The 23,552-nt window shown below is 42.7% G+C and overlaps 1 protein-coding gene across 1 annotated transcript in view; it reads right to left on the reverse strand.

Annotated features, from left to right (window-relative positions):
* The window catches only part of LOC126121493 (lachesin-like), a 1,285,782-nt gene extending 1,262,663 nt beyond the window's left edge, over positions 1-23,119 (reverse strand). Inside the window, exon 1 of the mRNA XM_049915084.1 lies at positions 23,008-23,119. Coding sequence (XP_049771041.1) covers positions 23,008-23,119 — 112 coding nt within the window. The remainder of the gene's footprint in view (positions 1-23,007) is intronic.
* Positions 23,120-23,552: the final 433 nt, after the last annotated feature.

Here is a 23,552-nt window from a genome sequence, read left to right on the forward strand (position 1 = left end):
ATGGGAAGAAAGTCTGCTTCTTACTTGCCTAACCTTACTTCCACGATCTTTACCGTGCAGATACCATTCGCAGAAGATTAAAGGTTATTCATAGTTATTGCGCTGAATGACAGTTCTTGGCCTTTTGTAAATAATTTTTCGTGAAATTTAAGGCATCATTTTTTGAGTGTCTGCCAATTAGATTTTCCAACACGCACTGTCTGATCCGAATACCTACTAATGGAAGTTAATATGAGACGTGGCTATTCTTCGCCTTTATGGTGGATAAAGTCTGCTTCGGACACTTTCTGTGGGGCGTTTGAATGCCTATGGAGGAATGGCACCCATTCTTCCTCAAGAGCCGAAACCAGAGAAAATACTGATACTGGAAGCTGGGATCTGCAACGAAATCGACGTTGTAATTCATCCCAAAGGTTCAGGTCAGTACTCAGTGCAGTACAGTGATTTCAGGAGTGTTACTGTGAACAAATCATCACCGCACAGGGTGCATTGTCATGCAGATGCAGTCATCGTATCCAAATTGGTCCTTTGTTGTATGCAGCACATAGTGCTGTAGAATGTTTTCATATCCTTCCGCATTTGGCATTTTCTTAGGCACAGTAAGTGGACCGCACCCTGATGACGAAAAACTCCCCATACCGTAACACCACCTCCACCGTACTTCACAGTTGGCATTACCCATGAATTACCCATGATGGCGGGCACGCTTCTCCTGGCATTCGTCAAACACAGACTCTCCCATCTGTTTGCCGCAGGGCTTAGCGTGACTCATCATTACAAATCACTCGTTTCCAATCAGCCACTGTCCAGTGGCATAGCTCTTTACGCCATCCTAAGGGTCGTTTAGCACTGACTACAGAAATGAGTGGCTTATGAGCAGCTGCCCGACGATTGCACCCCGTTCTTTTAAACTTTCTACGAAAAGCCACTGTGTTAGCTCGACTGCCAGTAGCACTTTGGAGCTCACAAGTGATTCCTTCCGCTGATTTCTTGCGATTTTTCACAACCACCCTCGGCACTGCTCGACGGTCCGCGGATGATCTGTGGTTGTTTCTTCGTGTTTCCGCTTCAACCTATGTCTGACAAAGGTAGTTTTAGAATGTATAAAACGTTCTTTATATACATGTTACTCAGCCGACGGCATCCAGTGACTAGTCCACATTCGAAGTCACTGTGCTCTCATGCCTGATCCATTCTGCTGTTCTTGATTCTCTGCTGTCAGCGCAATACTCGCCGCTTCCTTCTATATTGGCGGGTCCGCCTCTGGCGACATCTAGTGGTCAATTTCGCATTACATAGGGGTGTCCACATACTTTTGGACTAATAATGCAATTACAGCCTTGATTGTATATGCTCGTTTTCCCCCGTTAGTGCGACCTAATATAGTTCACTTATACTTCAGCAGCATTCAATAAGTGTTTTGTATACAGTTTCGTTTGCAGTATAACTGCAGTTTCCCGGTATACCACCAATGCATTGTAACTTGATACTTGTTTTACCTAAAACTGAACCCGTATGGTCGTTGCACCTCATATTTCTGTTACTTCTACACGCATTTATGGCATCACTCGCTCCCATTAAGTGTCATTAATCCAAAGGATACCAAGCTTTTACTCTTCGTGAGGTGTATAATTTTACAGTTCCCTACATTAAGAATAAGTTCCACGCCTTTACCTCAGGCTGATATTCTGGCGAGATCTAATTGAATGTTATAGCAATTTTTACCAGATAGAATTACAACTAAAACTGTCTCTTACGTCATTAATGTAATAATTAGTTAGTTACATGTTCCATACATCACTTTTAGTTCCACTCATGCAACTACACTTTAAAACTACGATTCTTTTCTTTCTATATTTTTTTCTTGTTTTCAGCCTGTCAGTACAGATTTAAAACTGGTTCTGCTACATGTCACAAATTTCACGTTATTGGGTACATGGTCAAAAATTTTTGTTGCTGCATTTTGATCTCTTTTCTGAGTCATTGATAGCTTTAATAATAGGAAATAAAGGTAATTTTTTCTTGAAGAATTTCATTAACGAACATGTGTACCGTGACCGTCCAGTTAAAATGGGTAACTCCTCTGAACGTGACGACCGCCGGTGTACACCACATGTTATTCTTACTGTTCCCTTTTGTGCAATCAATATTTTCTTTCTAAATGGTGACTTACCCCAGAAAATTATTTTCTTAAGACATTATTGAACGGAAATATTCCTTTGTTTTTCAAGACTAACAATTACGCAAAGAGCAAAATCAGATGAACTTAATTTTTTGAGAATAACAGTAATATGATTCTTCCTGTTTCAGTGTTCATCAGTATATACAGACAAAAATTTGGGGCATTCTCCCCTCCTCTTCATGTGCTACAACAACTGTTGTTATGACTATTTGTTGTTCAGAACTGTATATAGTGTGTTTTCTCAAAATTTAGGGAAAGTGCATTTTCAGAGAACCACTTAATAATTCTTTGATAAACATCACTGAGACTCTCTTCTGTCATTTTCTCTCTAATGAGGTTTGCTACAAAACTAGTATCGTCTGCAAAAAGTAACATTTCTGCTTATTGAATTTTAAGTCTAATATGTAAGGAATAGTAGTACATCCAAAAATGAAACCAGTGGGGCTCCCTTTGTGATTTCTCCCCAGTGTAAAATGAACCTGGAAAGAAGAACTTAACGTACACACCATCCACGGTAATACAATAACCCCCTTAGAATAGATGCTATTTCGAACAGTAAGATGGTAAAGTTCTTCTCGAAATGATCCAAACTGTGCGACGTCAGCTAACATTCAGATATAGTTACGCGGAGAAGGATCTCAGCACGGAAAACTTCAATACTGTGTTTTTCGGTTACACATTGCATTTGTTTTTGACGGTACGTACTTTTTATGTAAAATCTCTTCTCCAGCTTTTTACCGTCCCTGAAGCGGTAATCCGATAAGTCTGCGAAATAATTATCTATACCTGCCATGACCTCTTTTCAGGCGAGGTGTTCCAGTGCTGAGGCACTATATTAGCACTTAAGACGATGGAGTTCAAATTCCTGGCTGGCCATCTAGATTTAGCTTCTCCACGGTTTCTCTAAGTAGGTCAAGCCAAATGGCAGGTTGGCTCCTTTGAAAAGGACACAGCTCATTTCCTTCTCTCTCCTTGTCCTACCAGAAAATGTGCTCCGTTTCTAAAGATATCGTCGTCGACAGAATATTACACTCTAACCTTCCACTCATTCATACTCCATCTTCCGTGGATTCCTTCAACAAGGAGAACCTTTAAGGATGATCAACGAGTCAGGGTATGCATTATCATGAGCCAGAAACATCATAGCAATTTAATTTGTGTACTGTATTAACAAGAAACTATCACTACTCGGATTAAGGCTATTCAAATTTATGGCTAAAATTAATAGATCAAATTAAGAAGGAAGCTGTTCTTTGAAAAAATTGCTGCCACCTCCGTTTTGAAACATACCTGCTCTTTCCCTGCTATTGGTAGCTCAATATTTACGTGACTACAATGGTATTTTTTAAAGATTTTTTTTTTTTTACATTTTCGGATAATTCGTTGAAAAGGCCTTGTACAGGATGTATGGTTATCTACTTCATCCAGTGTTCTTATTGCTCACTTCTGCTGGACAAAGGCTTTATTTACTTTAGGTGCACATACCGTGCCCCTACTCCCTCCGCATTCCCGGTAACGTGGTGCCCGCCTATTCGCGCCTCCTGCTTGGCCCTTCCTTATTCTACCCGCGCGCTGCTGTGCACGCCTCGCATTCCATTCGGCCACCGTGCCTCTGGTGGCCGCCGTCAGTGGAGCCTTGCCTTCCATCGGCCACCGACGCCCTCCCTGCCCGTCCTTCATCAGACATTTCTCGGCGTCCACAGTGCGCCCTTCGACCGGGGCGCCTTCTCCTCCCTCTGGGCAACGTCTTCCCTCCCCCCCCCCCCTTTCCACCGCATCACACTTTCCTGTCCGTGACCACTGCCGCAAATGGTTCTCCTTCACCGCGTCTCCGGCCGCTGTCGTTGGTCAAGCCCAGCCTCCCATTGGGCTCAGAAGTCCAGCGAGCACTGTAATGCCTTTGGCGGCCGCTGTTGGTAGAGCATCGTCTCCTACCATCTGCCGCTTGGGGGACCGCCATTGGTTGAGACCTGTCTTCAATCGGCCTCCGACGCCGACACCAGCTCATCAGCTTCATCATGCCACCAGCATCACCTCTGGACTCTCTTGTCTTCTTCTTGCAGATGCAGTCGTTCCCTCGTCTATGAGAGTCGACTACTGGTGAAACCTCAGCTCCCAGACATCGCAGTCCGGCGACTGGAGTCAGAACCCTGCGACGCTCTGCGCCAATCTCTTCTGGTTGTTCCGTCTGATTTTTCCGTCTGATGGTTCCACCGTCGCCCACAGGACCTCACACACCTCACTGAATGGTTCCAGTTGCTCACCAGGCCTGCCTCCTTGGGCCACCTGCTGATTTTTCCCTGGCAGCGGTCGCGCCGTCGAGGACTGCTCTCCACCACCAGCTAGACCACATCAGGCTGCGCCTCTGTCGATCCATTTCTCTTGCGTTCCTGTTCTTTGCGCTCCTCGACCTTTTCGCACCTCCGGATGGCGGTATTGGACGAGCCTTGTCTGCCATCAGCCGCAAGTGCCCCGCCATCGCTTCACCCTCGGCATCGTCACATCTTGGGCAACTGCCGTTCGTCAAGGTTCTGCCTCCCGTCGGCCGCCGACATCCTCCGAAGTTCCACCGGACCTTCAGCACCGCCTACACAGTGTTCTGCTTCATCGGATTGTCTCCGTCGTCTCCCACCGTCCGCCCCGCTCCTGGAAAGCAGTTTCTGGGGCTAACTTCAAACTTCAAAAAAGAGAAGGGGGATGGTATCTGGTTTTTCATCTGCAACGCAGCTGCAGCACTACACCCAAGGCCAGCGAGTCGCGCGCTTGGGTACTGCAGGCGTCTGTTGCCAGAGATCTACATGCGCCGAAGCATCCCATATAGTGCCACACTTGACCACATGCTTTATAAAATCGTTTGAAATATTTCAAGAGGTTCGCCAAAACTTTACCGTAATGTCGGGCTTCGACGTTAGGCCTATTACTGTTTCCTTAGTTTCTGTATCATTTTCATAATAATTGTATTGTATTGTATGTTAACCGGGGACCTAGAAACGACGGAGAGGCTCCGTCCCTGCCGCACCCGCAGTGGTCCACAACCCCACGATGACTACCGCAGTCCACTTCATCCCTCCGCCGCCCCACACCGAACCCAGGGTTATTCTGCGGTTCGGCCCCCAGTGGACACCCCAGGGAACGTCTCACACCAGTGTAACCCCTATGTTTGCGTGGTAGAGTAATGGTGGTGTACGCGTACCTGGAGAACTTGTTTGCGCAACAATCGCCGACATAGTGTAACTGAGGCGGAATAAGGGGAACCAGCCCGCATTCGCCAAGGCAGATGGAAAACCGCCTAAAAGCCATCCACAGACTGGCCAGGTCACCTGACCTCAACACAAATCCGCCGGGCGGATTCGTACCGGGGACCAGGCGCTCCTTCCCGCCCGGAAAGCCGTGCGTTAGACCGAACGGCCAACTGGGGTCATAATAATAATAATAGCAGTAATAATAGTAATAATAACAATAATAGTATTTATTGTCATTATTATATCATAATTTTAAAATTAATTTAATCCTATAATGCCCTTTGTTACGTATGTATAACATCAGGAATTTATCGCATTATTTCGACAGTAAATTGATATTCACCGACAATGCCTGATTTACAGTCATGTAACGACGTTATGAATGTATTTGAATTCGCTACGACGGAAATTGAGTCTGCCAACTTCTTTGTGTTCTAATAATATAGACAACAGAACCGGCGACCCCACTAAGAAACCGTTACATGGCGGTCAAGCCTTTGATTTTCAACAATAGCCTGCTTCTTGTTTCATTGTGGCGAATGCACTAAGTTGTCAGCTTTGTATCAAAATGGTTTCCGATCACATTAAAACGGCTAACTGGTTGAAAAGAGGAAGTTTAAAAGGGGAACAGGGTTTAACAAAATCGCACGTTAGGGATGTGTCAACTGGATTCAGCTTCAAGTGATGGTCAATCCGACGAAAGTGAACCGTATGTAAAGAAAAGAAAGTACGATGATAACTACATTAGTTTTGGATTTTCGTATATAGGTGATAAGGTCTGTCAAAGACCATAGCTGCTGTTTGTGGAGACATTCTTGCTCAACTTAAACTCCATTTAGAAATTAAAAGCCCCACCCACGTAAGCAAATCTGCTGATTTTTTTTAACGAAAAACAAACGAATAGAAAAATCATTTAACTAATTTTGTACGTGCTGCAAACACTGACAATGAGCATGCTCTTGAGGCGTCTTATTGCGTTAGCTAAAGATCTGCTAAAGCTGCAAAGCCTCATTCAATAGCTGAAGATTTAGTGTGGCCACGTATAAATGAAGTAGTGCAGCGCACGCCTGGAGACTCTGCCACAAAAAATCAGTATGGTACGATTGTCAGACAATAGATCAACTGCCGGATTAAAGACGTCAAATTATGTGAAAAATTAAATTTTGGAGTGAGTTTGTGCTAATCGTTCTGTTGTCCGTTGTATTAATGGGGAGCTACTATTCTCGAGACCCTTGAAAGAGAGAACTATGGAAAGAGACATATTTTAAGTTAATCGACGAATACTTTCGCGCCGGCCGGTGTGGCCGTGCGGTTAAAGGCGCTTCAGTCTGGAACCGCGTGACCGCTCTGGTCGCAGGTTCGAGTCCTGCCTCGGGCATGGATGTGTGTGATGTCCTTAGGTTAGTTAGGTTTAAGTAGTTCTAAGTTCTAGGGGACTGATGACCACCGATGTTAAGTCCCATAGTGCTCAGAGCCATTTGAACCATTTTTGAATACTTTCGCGAAAATTCAATAGACTGGACTTAATGTGTAGGCATTTGTTCAGGTGGTGCGAAATTTATGACAGGATGTTATGCTTGCTTTGTTACCAAAGTGAAGTCGATAGCGCCAAATGCTTCTTGAACACACTGTTGCGATCATAGACAGGCTCATGTTTCTAAACGTATGCCTGATGGATTGAAATCTGTGCTACACGATACAGTGAAAATACTTAATTTTATTAACGCTCGCCCTACAAATTCCCGGATCTTTTCAGTGCTTTCTGAGGGAAAGGGAAGCATTTATAAGTGTTAATTGTCTCATAGTGAAGTTAGTTGGCTATCTCGAGATAGAATTATTTAGAGGCTGTATGAGCTTAAAGACAAAGTTTACGTAATTCTCATCAGCCATGCCTTTCAAAAAGCAAAGTGCATGGAAGATGAAACCTCATTTCAGACTTTATCTTATTTGGCAGATATTTTCTCAAAAATTAAAAGTTTAAACTTGCCTCTCAAGGCGACAAATATAAACGTTTATACTGTGCAAGACCGTATCGAATCATTTACTAAAAAAGTTAATTTTTGGCTAATGTGTTTCAGTAGGAATCAAACCGAGTGCTTTGATACCTTCACGACTTCCTGCTGGCAAATCGTCTTTCTTTGGCCGAAAATGTCAAGAACATCGTTAAATAACATTTGAAGGCTATTGCAAAAACCTGTAGAGAATATTTGCCTGCTACGTCCAATAACAACAACTCGATACGCAATCCCTTTGAGTGGCAACAATTTTAAAATCCACATTAAACGTAAATAAAAAGAGAGCTCGAAATTTCCACTGATTTTCAGTTAAAGAAAAGTTATAAATCTTTGCCATTAATTGGTTTTTGGTTAAGTTTAAATGAGTTCCCATTGTTAACAAATGAAGTCATAACGGGTTTATTAACGTCTTCATCAACATCTTTGTGCGAGAAGTTGTTTTCTTCATATGCCTCTTTGAAATATAAATACAGAAACAGACTTTGTACTGAAAATGATTTGAGACGTCAATTAACTTTTCTGGTTCCTGATTTCAAAGCTCTACGGCATGTAAAGCAGGCGCAACTTTCTCACTGAATTCCAAGGAAAAGATCAGTCATTACAAAATGGTTCAAGTGGCTCTGAGCACTATGGGACTCAACTTCTGAGGTCATTAGTCCCCTAGAACTTAGAACTAGTTAAACCTAATTAACCTAAGGACAGCACACACATCCATGCCCGAGGCAGGATTCGAACCTGCGACCGTAGCAGTCGCGCGGTTCCGGACTGAGCGCCTAGAACCGCTCGGCCACTGCGGCCGGCTCAGTCATTACAAAGCACGCTTTTATTTATTATTGCACCTAGGTCTACCGTTGTGTAATTTTTAAGCCGTACGTTTTAACCGTTAAGGGATAAGTTAATTCAAGGTTATGAAACCTGTTGCTTGGAATTAAATTTTAAAGGGGGTTCAAAGGGCTCTGAGCACTATGGGACTTAACATCTGTGGTCATCAGTCCCCTAGAACTTAGAACTACTTAAACCTAACTAACCTAAGGACATCACACACATCCATGCCCGAGGCAGGATTCGAACCTGCGACCGTAGCAGTCGCGCGGTTCCGGACTGAGAGCCTAGAACCGCTAGACCACCGCGGCTGGCATTAAATTTTATTTATGTCTACTGTGCGTGTATTTAAAAGTCAGTGGTTCACCCAACTCAGATCGTTGCAGAAGGGGTTCGCGTGTAGAAAAAGATTTATAACATCACGGACATCAACACAAGCACGCCTGTTGGCAAGCTGTTCTCCAGGAGGCGCCGCCAGAGATGCCATCCTTACTCCAACAGCTGCACTGCAATGGCAGGGTTTGTCTTCCTCAGCAAGTCAAGTGCTCTCCCTGTGCTGCGCGGATATCCTTCTACATGCTGTATGTGAGACTCAGCCTGATCACTATCAGTCAACTCATTCCAGTCGAGCTCATGCTTCAGGTATTACGTCGGTCGCGCCAGCGGCCCAACCAAACGAGCTCAAGCCTCTGAATCTACACCTCGCCGACGCCGTACTTGAGCAGCTACTGTGGAAGATGCGTCATAGGAACCACACACCATATACCGAGTTGCCAGTCATCAGCCTCGCAGCCTGCGCCTCCGGGGGCCACGTTTGGTCGAGCCTGCGTCTCCCATCGGCCCCAGAGGCCTCATAAGACATCGACCCTCACAAGACCCGTTCTTCAACGAACTCGTATTCTTTGTGGAGCTCGTACTGTGAACCCATGCCTAATAGTAACATCAGAGATGACATTGATCTCATTATATTTCTATTTGATCAGAAGGATCCTTAAGTTTCTATCGGTATCTATGTCATGTTGAATTTTCCTAATGAAGTGTTTTACATCCACTATCTGGGAATCGTCAATCAATATGTGTGTGCCACCTTCGGCAGCTTACAAAAATTGACATGCGAATTCGGAGTAGAGCGATAGGTCTTTGGGAATTGGAATTACCATTCCATGACATTTCGACTCGTACGGTCTATACTGTTATGATAATGATACGTCTACATGTACATCTACGTCTACATGATTACTCTGCAGTTCACAATTAAGTAAAATGACAATTTCACAGACTTTACTGGTCTCATACAGATATGATGTTACGTATACAGACTGAAGCGGTAAATGAAAATTTGTACCAATGCCGGGAATTGAAATCAGGTCTCCTGTTTACTAGACAGGTGTGTTAGCCACGAATCCACCTTGGCACAGCAGTTCACACAACTGCACGGATTATTCTGACACGCCGCCGCCCTCGATCCATATTCCCTCTGTACAAAACGCATGTTTGACCATCAGTTGCTTTTTACTTGAAATCCAAATATCGACGGGCTTCAGTCACAGATTATCTTCATGGATTAGTATTAAAACAATTAGGCCACAACGTCACTTCTTTCATTTCTTAAATCATGACCACGTATCAAATGTAGAGCATGCCATGAATTCCTGTATAACATACACTGTTTTAATCCTAATCCGTGAAGATTTTCTGTGATTAAAACCAGTCGATATTAGGGTTTCAATTAAAAGGCAGCTGATGGTCAAATATGCATTTTATACATTACTGGACGACTGTTAGTAGTCACCTTCCAAAAATGTTCAAATGCTCACTGCCGCCCCAGTCTGTTCGTGTGTAACGGGGAATTTAAAGCAGACTGGGGCGGCAGTGAGAATCTGGATCGAGAATGGAGGCGTGCCAGGGTAATCCGTGCAGTTGTATGAACCGCTGTGCCAAGGTGGTGAAGTGGAGCCGGCACGGTAGCTCAGGGTGTTCGGTCAGAAGGATACCTGCCCTCTGAAATAAAATTTTAAAAAATGAGGGAATGGATCAACGATGAACTTGAACAAGCCCATGGGACGCCCGTCCTGAACAAATACGACGACCAATGAGGAACAAAATGAGATTTTTAAAAAAGTGGCTAACGCATGGGCCTAGTAAGCAGGAAGCCCGGGTTCGATTCCCAAGCCTTGGGACAAATTTTCGCTCACCGCTTCATCCTACATACGTCAAATCAAACTAAGTGCCTCGCAGAGGGTTCATCGAATCACCTTAAAGTCATTTCTGTACAGTTCCACTCTCGAACAGTATACAGGATAAATGAACATTTAAATCTTCGCGTAATAGCTTTGATGTCTCTTATTTTGTTATGATAATCATTCCTCCCTATGTAGGGAGGCGCCAACAAATATTTTCACACTCTGAGGAGAAAGATGGTGATTTAACTTCATGAGAAAAACCTACCGCAACGAAAAACGCCCTTGTTTTAATGGATCCCATTCCAACTCGCACATCATGCCCGTGGCACACTCTCCCCTACTTCGCGATAATGCAAAACGAGCGGCACTTCTCTGAACTTTTTCGATGTCCTCCATCCTATCTGATGCAGATCCCACACTTCACAACAATACTCGGGAATGGGGTAGACAAGCGTAGTGCAACCAGTCTGTTTAGTACACCTGTTGTTTTTTCTGAGTATTATGCCAATAAATCTTAGTCTTTGGTTTGCTTTTCCCAAACTATTATCTACGTGGTCCTTCGAATTTAAGTTTTTCGTAACTGATGGATAGACTGGAACCTATGGATAGAAGGTGGTCCTTTGTCTCAATGCTGCACAGGACCCTATAACATGGCGATGAAACGGAACCACCTCCATCCTACCTTGTTCTTATGGGCGTAACAGACAATACATTCTTGTCCCACGTGTTGCTTCCAAGCTGAAACAATTGTGGGCCTATCTGCGTCGACATCTCCACGTCATATCTGCGAGTATGCATGCCGTTGTGTTCTTTTCTAAATAGCATTGGCGCCTGATCTCCGTTGCTGGTGATACGAACGTGTTTTGAGACGATTTCACCTTGAGTCGTACGACAATGGAAGCATGAATCTTAAACGCTACAGTAACATATGTTATTGAACAGCACAGAAGAAATACGCAAAGTGTTGTGTTTTAAGGTCCCATTGGATACATCGTACCAGTTTCAGTCCAGTCTTGCGCTTATAGTCTAATTATGACATCTGCTGTTTTGTAACTCGAAGCGGTGCAGTAATTAAAACTTCCGGGCTAAGAGGCCGTGGTCCAATAGTAGAAATACTTCTCCCTGACGTTTCGTTGCCAGCTGCGGGCAACATCATCTGAGGTGAGTCTACGACTGGCTGCTAGGCCGTGGAGGTTCTGTTTATATAGAGCGTGTAGAGGGCGCCACCACGTGTTGTCAATAGTAAAACTATCTCTGGCTGGCGTCATTACTCTCGATCGAAGGTAATCGATTGTCACATCTTTGGTACAAAGTCGATCGCCATATCTTATCTAACTTCAAGCCTTCTTCTTTCCTGTTAAAATTATTGTGGTGTTTAAAAATCTCTACAGCCTCTCTATACATACGTGCATAATAATGCGATGTCTTAGCTAGCACGCTCGTCTCACTAAATTTTATTTCATGGTCACCCGTTTCAAAAACATGTTCCGCTACAGCCGATTTGTCCGTGTGTCCCAGTCGACAGTTCCTTTTATGTTCAGTTAGGCGAGTATTGATACTTCTTTTTGTGGTTCCAATGTAAACCTTCCCACAACTACACGGAATCTTATACACACCAGGAGTAGCTAAAGGGTGTCGTGCATCTTTCGCCGATCTTAAGCATTCACTAATCTTCTTGGTGGGTCTGAAGATTGTTTCAACTCTGAACTTGGCCAGCACTTTCCCGATACGGTCCGTAATATTGTGGATGAATGGAAGAAAAACTTTCCCCACCGATGGTTGTTGTTGTGGCACGTTTTCGGACATTTTTCTTCTGGGATGGAGTGCTCGATCTATCTCCTTTCCAGCGTACCCATTTTTCTGGAAAGCGGTTCGCAAGTGATTTAGTTCCTCTTGCAAATAAGCTGGCTCACAGATTTTATTAGCCCTGTCCACCAATGTCTTGATAATACCTCTCTTCTGCCTGGGATGATGGTTCGAATCCTTATGAAGATAACGATCGGTATGCGTATCTTTTCTGTAGAATTTGTGACCCAGAGTCCCATCTGCTCGTTTAATCACTGAGACGTCCAAGAAATTAATCTGTCCATTACTCTCTGTCTCCATAGTGAATCGTATTTTTGAATTGACGCTATTCAAATGTTTCAAAAAACGGTTCAGTTCTTCTTCACCGTGATTCCATATGAGAAAAGTGTCGTCCACATACCGATACCACTTCAAAGGCCTTTTTCTGGCTGACTGCAGTGCTTGCTGTTCAAAAAATTCCATAAAAATATTAGCAACGGCTGGACTTAGAGGGCTACCCATTGCCACTCCATTAATTTGTTCATAGAACTCATTATTGTACTGAAAATAAGTCGTGGAAAGGCAATATCTAAACAAAGCTACTATATAGGTAGGAAATATGTCAGATATGCAAGCAAGAGCTTCGTTGACAGGAACCATGGTGAACAGAGACACCACATCAAAGCTGACAAGAATATCACTGGGGCTGACAGTAATCCCCTTCAATTTTTCGATGAAGTGCATAGAGTTTTTAATGTGATGATCAATTTTTCCATTAAACGGTTGTAACAAGGTGGCAAGATGTCTAGGCAGCTCTTGAGTAGGGGATCCAATAGCACTTACTATCGGTCTCAGTGGGACATTAGGTTTTTGCACCTTAGGTAGCCCATATAATCTAGGAGGATAAGCTTCCGTTTTGCAAAGATCTTTTTTATCCTCTGAAGGAATAGAAGACTTTTTTTATTAATTGATTGGTAACTATCAACACTTTCGTTGTAGGATCCTTTTTCAACTTTTTATAAGTGGTAAGATCCAAAAGGTCACCTCAGATGATGTTGCCCGCAGCTGGCAACGAAACGTCAGGGAGAAGTATTTCTACTATTGGACCACGGCCTCTTAGCCCGGAAGTTTTAATTACTGAAGACGCCGGCCGTGAAAGCCTACACGCTATGATCGAAGCGGTGCCTTTGTTCGACCAGCGTGTGACATTTCAGCAGGACAGTGTATGCTCGTATGTGACAAAATATATGCAGACCTTCGATAAACATCACCCACCATTGTTTACAGGAGACGAAGAAGCCGCATACTTGTCTGAGACAGAGTTATCGGCATCTGACAGTTCGAAAGGGGTTTCATTGTGGGCTCCACTTGACCGGCTGGTCGAATCGTGGAATTCGAATGTGACAGTAGTCTCATGATGCACTGAATGAGAACTTGATGACAGGCACATTCGTCGTCAAGGTGGAGGCCAAACACGACTGACAACTACACGGGAGGACCACCGTACTGTGCACCAACCACATCGTAATCCCTTCACATCTGTGCCAGCCATCCGACAGAAAATCATAGACTGCAATATGCTGTTCATCCCTCACCATTAGTCGGAGACCAGCAGCAGCCGACCTAGAGAATTACCATCACGCCTAGGCTGCCGTTAACAGCACAATGCAAATGGATGCCTTTTTGAGTGGTGCTGTGACCTAGAAGCATCCACTGATGGTGAATGGCGTTGTGTTCAACGATGAATCGCTGTTCTACGCTACCCTCTACGACTGTCGTCAGCGTATATGGTGGGTGTGGGGCTTGTATAGCGGAGACTTGCGGAGAGATCCCATTCTTCCAATGTTTTGTAGAAGCACAGCGATGTTACTCACGGCGCTTATAGTGTGGGGAGTCATCGAGTATGACTTAAGGTCACACCCAGGTCATAGCTGGTAGTTAGAGAGGGAGTTCTGAAGTCACATCGTTACGTGGCGGACATCATGCGTCCTCATGTCCCTTCATGGACAGAATCGTGGTGTTATTCTTCAATAGAGCAATGTTCATCCACGTATGACACGTGTCTTGGTGGACTGTTGGCGTGATATTGATATATTCCCGAGGTCAGAAAGATAGTTAGATCTGTGTCTGATAGAACATGAGTGGCACAGCTCGGACGTCAGCTGTGTCCCAATGCCGGCATCCAGGATATCAAGGACCAGTTATAAAAGTTGTGGGCCAATGTTCCTCAGGAGACTATAGAATAGCTTTATGACATCCTTCTCAGCCCAATCAGTGCACGCGTCCAGGACAGAGCGGGTCCAACATCTTACAGGTTGGCTCAAATGGCTCTGAGCACTATGCGACTTAACTTCTCAGGTCCTCAGTCGCCTAGAACTTAGAACTAATTAAACCTAACTAACCTAGGGACATCACACATATACATGCCCGAGAGAGGATTCGAACCTGCGACCGTAGCGGCTGCTCGTTTCCAGACTGTAGCGCCTAGAACCGCACGGCCACTCCGGCCGTCATCTTACAGGTAAGTGGGTTCACACTGCTGAGGTCTTTGTAACTTTGATCGATTTTATAGTCACTGAAATAATATCACATAACCCCATGTAACGACGGAAATGCATATCCTCCTATTTCCATCTGCTGCACTATAAATTTTTTTTCCTTATTTTGTTACCTGAAGATATGACATTTCTGTGTCTTTATATATTGTAATTGTTTTACTGTTTGTTTATATATATTTATGCATTTCTGTTGATTTGTTTTGTGAATATTATTTATATTTATACGCTGGGTCTTGCCTAGGGAAAACTATGCTATCGAACGAATACATCGATAGGTCGTGTGGAGAACAAAAGTGCTTAGAATCTTTGGTAGTGTTAACTCTGCCGCGTGGAGCGCGGGAAGAGAGAGAGTCTGGCTGAGATGGTGCAGTGGAGCAGGTGTGTTGTGTGACGCTCCCGCGAGTTGCCGCGCTTTCGGGGTTGGGCAGTATGTAATTGCGCTCGATTTGCTATGATAGTTTCTGACACGGTGTCGCGGACGGGAAGCATTAGCTGGCGCACATCAAGAGCCCGTTTCGCCTGGTGACCGTGCCGAGAAGAAGGCGCGCCAACATCCAGCTTCTGCAACAGCGACGGCCGGCAATGAGTGACTGTCGCCACCTCCTCGATCGACGGCTTCAAACCTTCAATCAACCAACAAGGAAGACTGGAAGCACGTAAAGTTTTAGAACTGTATGGCAGACCTCAGCTTTTCAAACTGATCCATTTTCATAACTAAATGACAGCAACGTAGCATGAACCTTTGTTGCTCATTGTCCCAATTGCATAACCAAGCAGGGTCCCTTACTTTTCCGGAATGAACCCGAGTGTCGTTGAAATTCAAACGCCAGCATCATTCGATTTCACTGCTTTAATTTCAAAGTTCAGTTAAGGTATTCATAGCTGGCTACAATATTTAGATTACACAGGCACAAATTAAGAGTGCGAGTTTTGTTACCGTATTTTAGCTTACCTGTGACTGCAGCTCAGCTTGGTAGGTACTAAATTTTACTATTGTTAATTGTTCAGAATCTAATTCAAGATCAAAGTTAAATCTCTTATTTCTAAATTGCGTAGATTCAAGTAGCTTTTGAAATGATTGTTGAGGTAGTCCAAGACTAACCGTATTTTACTGAATTTCGATGTGCTTCAGAAAGAAAGCTCACTATTAATTTCAGTCACTAAATTAACTTTCGATTTTCCGGTTTTATTAATTCTTTTGCTAAATTAAGTCAGAGTGTAGCGGAATTTATTACTTCTGACAAACTTTCAGTTTTCACACTACACGTGTCAACCTTCAGTTGCCACACTTCTAGTGCTAATTATATGTGTAATAACCTTTCTTTTTCAGTAATTGTCCTTAGGACTGGCGACCGTAATTTTTCCCAAATCTCAAATATCTAATTACCGCTAGTTAATTGTTAACGTAACGGCCGCACATTTACTTTCTTTATTAACTTTACCCCTTTTCAAAATTAATTTCCACCAGTTTCATTAGCATTTTTCCTTTCATTTAGATGTAACCCTTTCCTCCCTCTTTACCGACAAATTAACTTCGGTGACGATTGCTTTTCCCAAATTTCCGTAAGGTACACGCGGTTTAATTTTTCACTGTCATTAAGGTCGATAAGTGAGGGGGAGGTTACACCCAGAACCCCCCACAACCCTTGAACATTCGTTTCCTCCTCCCCTTCTGGATGTTTCATTTTTTTTCAAGCAGTAGGAAAATAAGGGATTATGGAGCTCAGTTTTCCTCTATCGTGCTCGGCATAGGCTGCAACACAGTGTAGGACGTTAAACCCTACCTAATAGATGTAGGAACGTAACACCGAACGTGCGCATCGAATTAAAAAAATTTAGTCCAAAACACAGAGCAGCTGCTTTTGTGTTTTCGGCAGTATTCTCATCCAACTAGACGAATGTTTTGCTGGCTTCACATCTGCATTTCGAAAAAGTAATAGCCGTTTGACTTACAAGATTCGCAGACAATCGAACTTAGTGGCTTCCTGCTTGCCAGAGGATACAGGGAACTCTCGTGCTACTATGAAATGGACGGAAGAAATAAAAAAGCAACGATGATGATGATGATGATGTTTGGATTGTGGGGCGCTCAACAGCGCGCTTATTAGCGCCCGTACAAATTCCCATCCTTTTCTCAGTCCAGTCTTGCCATTGCATGAATGATGATGAAATGATGAGGACAACACAAACACCCAGTCAAAAAGTAACTAGGGAGCTACATTATGATCTGAAGCAAACAAGAAAGAAGAAGAAGAAAAATATAGGGAAGTGTGCTACTATTCTCGCAGATATACACGATGTTGTAGACGGAAGAAACACAAGACGCATAGTACTGTAGAATTATTAAGATTTCTTAAAAATCAACGGTAACAGTGAAGTCTGCTAAATTCTAGTACGCAGCTTCAATTTTCTGGATAAGCACATGAGAAGCACAGCACATTTTAGGATGATCACTTTTCTAGACCGAAATGAGTGACTAAATCCTTATGAACATACATTTCTTGAATTCACACAAGAAACAATTTGTATTACATGCTTTTGAACGCGGATACCCTGGTTTCATGATTACCCTAAAATGTTATACCATATTGCACTACGGAATGAAGATAATCAAAGTATGGCAGCTTTCTTCCTTTTAAACCATCTGTATCTGATGAAAATTTATTTGAACGTTTCAGTAGTTCTGTTGCATGTTCCACCGAACAGATATTTATTGTCATGTATAAACTCCAACACTGCCAGTCTTCTATCCGTACGAGCTCATATTTCATACGTATGTTGGGTGGAAACCTCCTGCAGGTTCTGAACTGCATGTAGTGAAGTTCTTGATAGTGTAATGGCAGTCAATTAGCTGTAAATTTATTATTAACCTCCATGAAAATTCCACTAACAGCTCTTTCTAAAAATGCATTTGACTTGCTGTTTATCGCAATTTTTTCATCATCAGCATACAAAACGAAATTATCTGATTTCGAACCTTATTTCCCTCCAAACATGTGTATCAAACAGCCAAACACGAGTCTCAATCGTCCTCAGCGAAACGATATGGGGAACAGCTGTAAAATACAAACCACAGGATCTGAAATTCGTATCAGACGAAAATAGGCACTGGAAATCGACGGTATCTCCAGCGGATCACATCAATCTAAATTCTGACAGCTGCGTAGCGTGTCAGCTCTCGGCAGAGGTGGCGTGCATTGGAAAAGCACACGTGCCTTCTGTCGCTGCCTGTTCTCTGTGGCGGTAACAACTTGAGTCTTCGGCTTTTATTACATTTGCATCCAGTCCAAACAGAGGCTAGCTAACCCGCTCCACACCGGAAATTAGCATTTAGAGGTCCCTCTTTCTCTCACTCGTTTTTTTTTTTTTTTCCAACATCAACTGCAAGTGGCTGCTCGCTCGAAAGAGAAGTGTAACTTTCCGTTTCTGGCTCAGAAACACGCAGGCCTAATAGAGAAGCAGTTTTTCCGTCGCTGCAGTCGGATTTCGAGAAATATTTGCGAAATCATGTTGAAAAGAAGACAGCTAATGTCTCGGCAAGTGTTGGGTAAGCTGGTATAAAAGGAACAAATGCCAACACCAAAATATTTGCATACGTTGTTTCGTTGCTTGCATGTTACTTGCTTGCACTAAATTTGCATTGAATAATCTTTAGTGTTTCGAAACGTGCAGACAATTTAGTCTATTACTACACCGGACGGAGGAAGGGTAGAGAGTGATTTTCGTCGACAATGTGATCAGCTGCGTCGTACCACTAGAAACAAAAGGTATTTTTTGCGTTGTAGTGACTTAAAACAAATTTATATCATCCATTTCAATAGACCGTTCCAATGATGAAGTCTTCTCGGGTTTTCAGCCGAGTCAATGCGTCGTTCTGCGGACTCCTTGCCTCACCTGGTAACCCGAGAAGACTCCATCATCGAGATTCTCCGGGAAAGTCTAAAATTGCACGCAGACCATTCCAAGTTTCACTAAACTCTCTTTCAAAACAGGAACGTGGTCGTTACTATCGCTTAGCGACATGAAAGGCTCCACATCTGTCGAAGACCAAACATAAAAATTTCGTCTGATTATTGTGATTAGGTAACGAAACTAGTTATTACACCAATGACGAGAAATTTACAGTTCACCGATTTCAGTGAAGGTGTGTTGAATTTCTTACAGATAACGTGATTACACCGTGCCTTGTACAGTGATCAACAAGGACATATTACTAAATTAAAGTCCCCTGCCGCGTTTTTCTGTCTGTATGCGAAGTCTAACCTCGGGAACTACTGTAGGATTCTTAAAAGGTTTCCGCTAATAGACAGTCTGATTGACGAGGAAGGTTTGTGTGTATAATTTGTAATTATAGTCATGATGAGTGTGTAACACATATATTGTTATCTATTCCATGTTTAATTGGCATTTGGAGTGACATCTCATGGCAGTGATGGGAAATGAGAGCTGTTCAACTGTAGAAGAGGCGGTATCTGGCAAGAAAAGCAGTAAACTGCCACCGCAACTCAGCGAGCAGCGAAGCTTGACCAGAATTTAAAAGTATATACACATTTTATAATTTAATGTCCCTCGCTGATTTTTCTGCCTGTATGGGAAGGCTAATCTCAGAAACTATAGGGATTTTGATACGCTTTTCACTAATTGCTTTCGAAGCATTGCCAGTCAAATGATTATTACGCTTTAGAAAACTTCGTCTGGCCATCACGATCATCTGATTTGATACTTTACGTGACTCACATTTCAGAGGCCTCTGAAAATGTCTTATGAATGCTGAAAATGAAAACGTTGATCCAGTTATAAAAACGTGTCAGTAATGCAACAGCTATACACATAACACAATAAACTTTCACTTCTCGATGTATACATGGAAACCTTGTCTGCCAAAGTACAGATGATTTTCAATCGAAAATTCTTACTTTTTTTGGCCGACGATTAGTCAGAAAGTAATGATTAAACGTCAGCGAAACAAAAACAATGAGATAATAAACGTCAAAGTTTTTTCTTTATAGCTAGTCTTCGAAAACCGCCTGTGGCAACCAGTACAAAGTCAAGGTGGTTCTGAGGAAAACGTCAATTAGTGGGCTGAAACCTTTACCGAGGAAATCGAAAAAAATAGCTCCAAAATTTTTCTTTCTATTAACAACGATCTCGAATTCAGTTTCTAGTAGTCCATAAATAACTAATTCGACTGAAACTGATATAATTGCTGCCGACTGTTTATTGTTGTATGTGTTGACAAACATAGCTATGGGATTTACCAATTGGACCTCCAAGTCGTGAGTAACTTCAGTTTTACGTCTATCAGTACTTCCCTTGATTAGGTCTATTGCAAATAATTGTTTAATTACAGTGAAATGCACCTGTCTATTATCAGATTCTGACACCTGCCTTTCACGGTCTATTAGAAAAGAGATATTCCAGATTGAAGCTGTCCAGGTCCTCGCCTTTCGTGGACAATACCGAGATACATTTTGCATTAGGTTTACAGGTGTGTCTGGAAATCTCAGCAGTTAAGAACATTCCCGCAAATGCCAAGGCTTGGGTTCTGTGCCAGATGCGATAATCAGTTTCAGTCTATCAGCAAGTTTCTTTATAAAACAATTTGTTAGTAGAATCAACGATTCATTGTTGTCTAGTTTACTTCTTAAGTTATTCAGTTTCATAGGTTGAACAAATATTCACTTGAGGCGACAGCATCTCAGCACCTCCACACATTTGACATATATGTGCATGTACATGCAAGAACAGTGTTGAATTCGGAGTATGACGTAGTTGCTAAATAAATTTGCAGTAAAGTTTCTTTTCCTCCAAACACCAACCGTCAGGTCAAGTCAAATTTCCTTTATCACTGACAGAAGAAAGCCTCGTGGAACACATACATACGAACGTGTGGAGTCCGTTTTGATCATATTCCTTCAATTGAAACAGTTTATGGGAATGTGCTCGGGTAAAAAAGAAACTGCACTCCATACTCAATATTCTTGTCCTCATTGTGATGGGAAGGTTGCCTGTCGGTGATTATCGTAAACTATTCGGACAGTCTTTACATCGGGAAAAGCTCAAAGCTTACAAGAATATTATTTTTTTGGCCTACTAAGACTTCAAATACAATCTGTTATAAAAAATTTTAATATTTCTATACACTTCATAATCAAATACGTCTATGTCGTCCTCGACTGTTAGGATTATTTATTTTTAAAATCCAATTTTGCAATTTCAGCTTTTTGTCATTTTCAAATGGAACACATAGAAACTTTTGTCCTTTTTCCATATGCTAAGACATGAAATTTATGTTCTGATCCGCTCGAAAATGGTTCAAGGCGAAGACAGAAACTTTAAAAATAACTAATCTTAACAAAGGAGGGCGATGATGACGCCTCTTAGGAAATCTTATAGAAATATGCAATATCCAAACATTTTAAGATTTAAAATAAATAGGAACAGAATGTCAGGAATACCCACAAAAGAGTAAATTTAAGTTAACTTCCCCGTCATTAGTTCAAGGTAGATACTTCACCATCATCTCAAAACATATTACTCCGGTGCTCTTTAAATGATGACAAGCCCTTTCTAAGTCTTATCTTCAGAATCCAGTGACAAACGAAATTTTCTACGAAGCGTTCCTCCGGGAAAAATATCATGTTGAGAATTAAGGCTTTCTCAGCAAAATTTATACCTGCTGTTTGGGTTGTTAACTTAGTAAGTAAAGATAAACAATAAGAAACATGTGAATGAAATTTTGTTGAAACGCGCTCGAACACGACGCTGTTACTCGACCGACACCGCTATGAAATATCATCGACGTTGATTTTAATTGTCGATAGTCAAAAGCAAAAAGAAGTGTCCAAAAATAAACAAGAAGTTGAGAAAAGATATAGTTCTCAAAGCAAAATATTACAATTATTCCAAGAGACCACTCGCATACGTATTTTACTTAATAATGATGTTCATTTGTTAAAGAATTATTGATGTATCACCCTAGACACTCCACTAAAAGATGTAGTTTGTATCTGAAGGAGTCATTATTCTGCGTCCAGTTTCACAGAAACAAAAAAGTATAAAAAAGTTGCTAAGGTGTTTCACACTATAAACAAAAGTTTGCTGTCAACAAAACGATAAATTTATAGAAAATGAACACTGTTTCATAAGTGGATTACGTCTAAAGATGATTGCATTCTGAAACTGATGTCACACGGGTAACTGTTGTAATCGTACTTATTCAGTACTCATTGCACATACATAAGATTGATACCCACTGAAAAACATCTATTATTCACTGTTTCGGTGCAGTTGTAGCAATTGTCAAGCAAATCACTAGTTCACCGATTACAAGCAAGTCGCGTTTCGTGTGTTCTGAACTTCGTAATGTAATTATCAGAATATTAAATCGCAGCCACTAGTTAACAAAATAACACCAACATATTTTATCGTTCTGTAAACATTAGAAACAGACTTTCTACAAAAGTACGCATTTGGCATGCTTTAACAGCCATACTAGCTGTTGATTTCTGACTGATAACGTGCAAGTGTAAGACACAAATCCCAGACATCGTAAAGGCAAAGCGTGCTGCACATAAGAGTGAAGAGTTTTGGACTTTTGCCAATGGAATATAAACAATAGATATTCAGATAATAAGTATAAACAAGTTTTTTATCAAAATTTGTCAAAATAATAACATTGTGGTAGAATGTGGACATCTGCACAGGTGAATATTTAACAATCATGTTCGGGAGCCGAGAGGTCATATAAAGTCAGAATGCAGTCAAGTTCCGCAAGAGACAAATGATTTGTCGAAATCTGTCGTAATTGGGAGCAACTGCTCTGAAAGATAATTAAGCACCTTCGTTCTCATTCGTCAAATGGGGCTAGAGAAAAAGATGTCGATAATGAAGTAGTGCTAGAACAAGCATCTTCAAAACCCTTAGTAATATGCGTTCGTATCAGTAGCTTAAGGTAATTATGGGCGAATTAGCACGTCGACGAGTAATGGTATTTAGTACTGTGATCAACTGTTTGGCAACAGAAACACCACAATAAGCTACAGTTGTATACAAATTAGCTTCCGCGACCGTAGTCGATTTCGGCAGAAGTCGTCTCGATGTCTGACCGTGCACAAAGGCACCTACAACAACGGCAGTGACATTGCAACATTGAACACCACAATGCTGTCACAAGCCCACTTGTGGCGCGGCAATGCGTGCAGAAGGAATACTGCTTACCGGCGGCTGCGCCGGCGGCATTGGCGGCGGCTGGGGGCGGCGTGTCGGGGGCGGCGGCGGAGGCGAGCAGCAGCAGGCAGAGCGGCGGCCCCAGCGGCGCGGAGGCGCGCATCGCGACTGCCGGCCCGACGCCGCCGCCACGGCCACGCGCCCACGGCGCAGCCGGCGCCGCCAGCAGCGCATGAGCGCCGCGACGCCGCTGCCGACGCCGACGCCGGCCTCCGGGCTCAGCGTCTGTCTCGGTTCATGTGTAACTAACATGCTGCGGGGTACCTCCCCATCGTCTAAAAAGAGTGTGGGTGGAAGCTGCGGACAATATCAACGACAATCCGGAGATCACACCGACTCGTTCTACGTACAGTACACTACTGGCCATTAAAATTGCTGCACCACGAAGGATGACGTGCTATAGACGCGAAATTTAACCGACAGGAAGAAGATGCTGTGATATGCAAATGATTAGCTTTTCAGAGCATTCACACAAGGTTGGCGCCGGTGGCGCCACCTACAACGTGCTGACGTGAGGAAAGTTTCCAACCGATTTC

Source organism: Schistocerca cancellata, chromosome 1, assembly GCF_023864275.1.
Source record: "Schistocerca cancellata isolate TAMUIC-IGC-003103 chromosome 1, iqSchCanc2.1, whole genome shotgun sequence".
Lineage (NCBI taxonomy): Eukaryota > Metazoa > Arthropoda > Insecta > Orthoptera > Acrididae > Schistocerca > Schistocerca cancellata.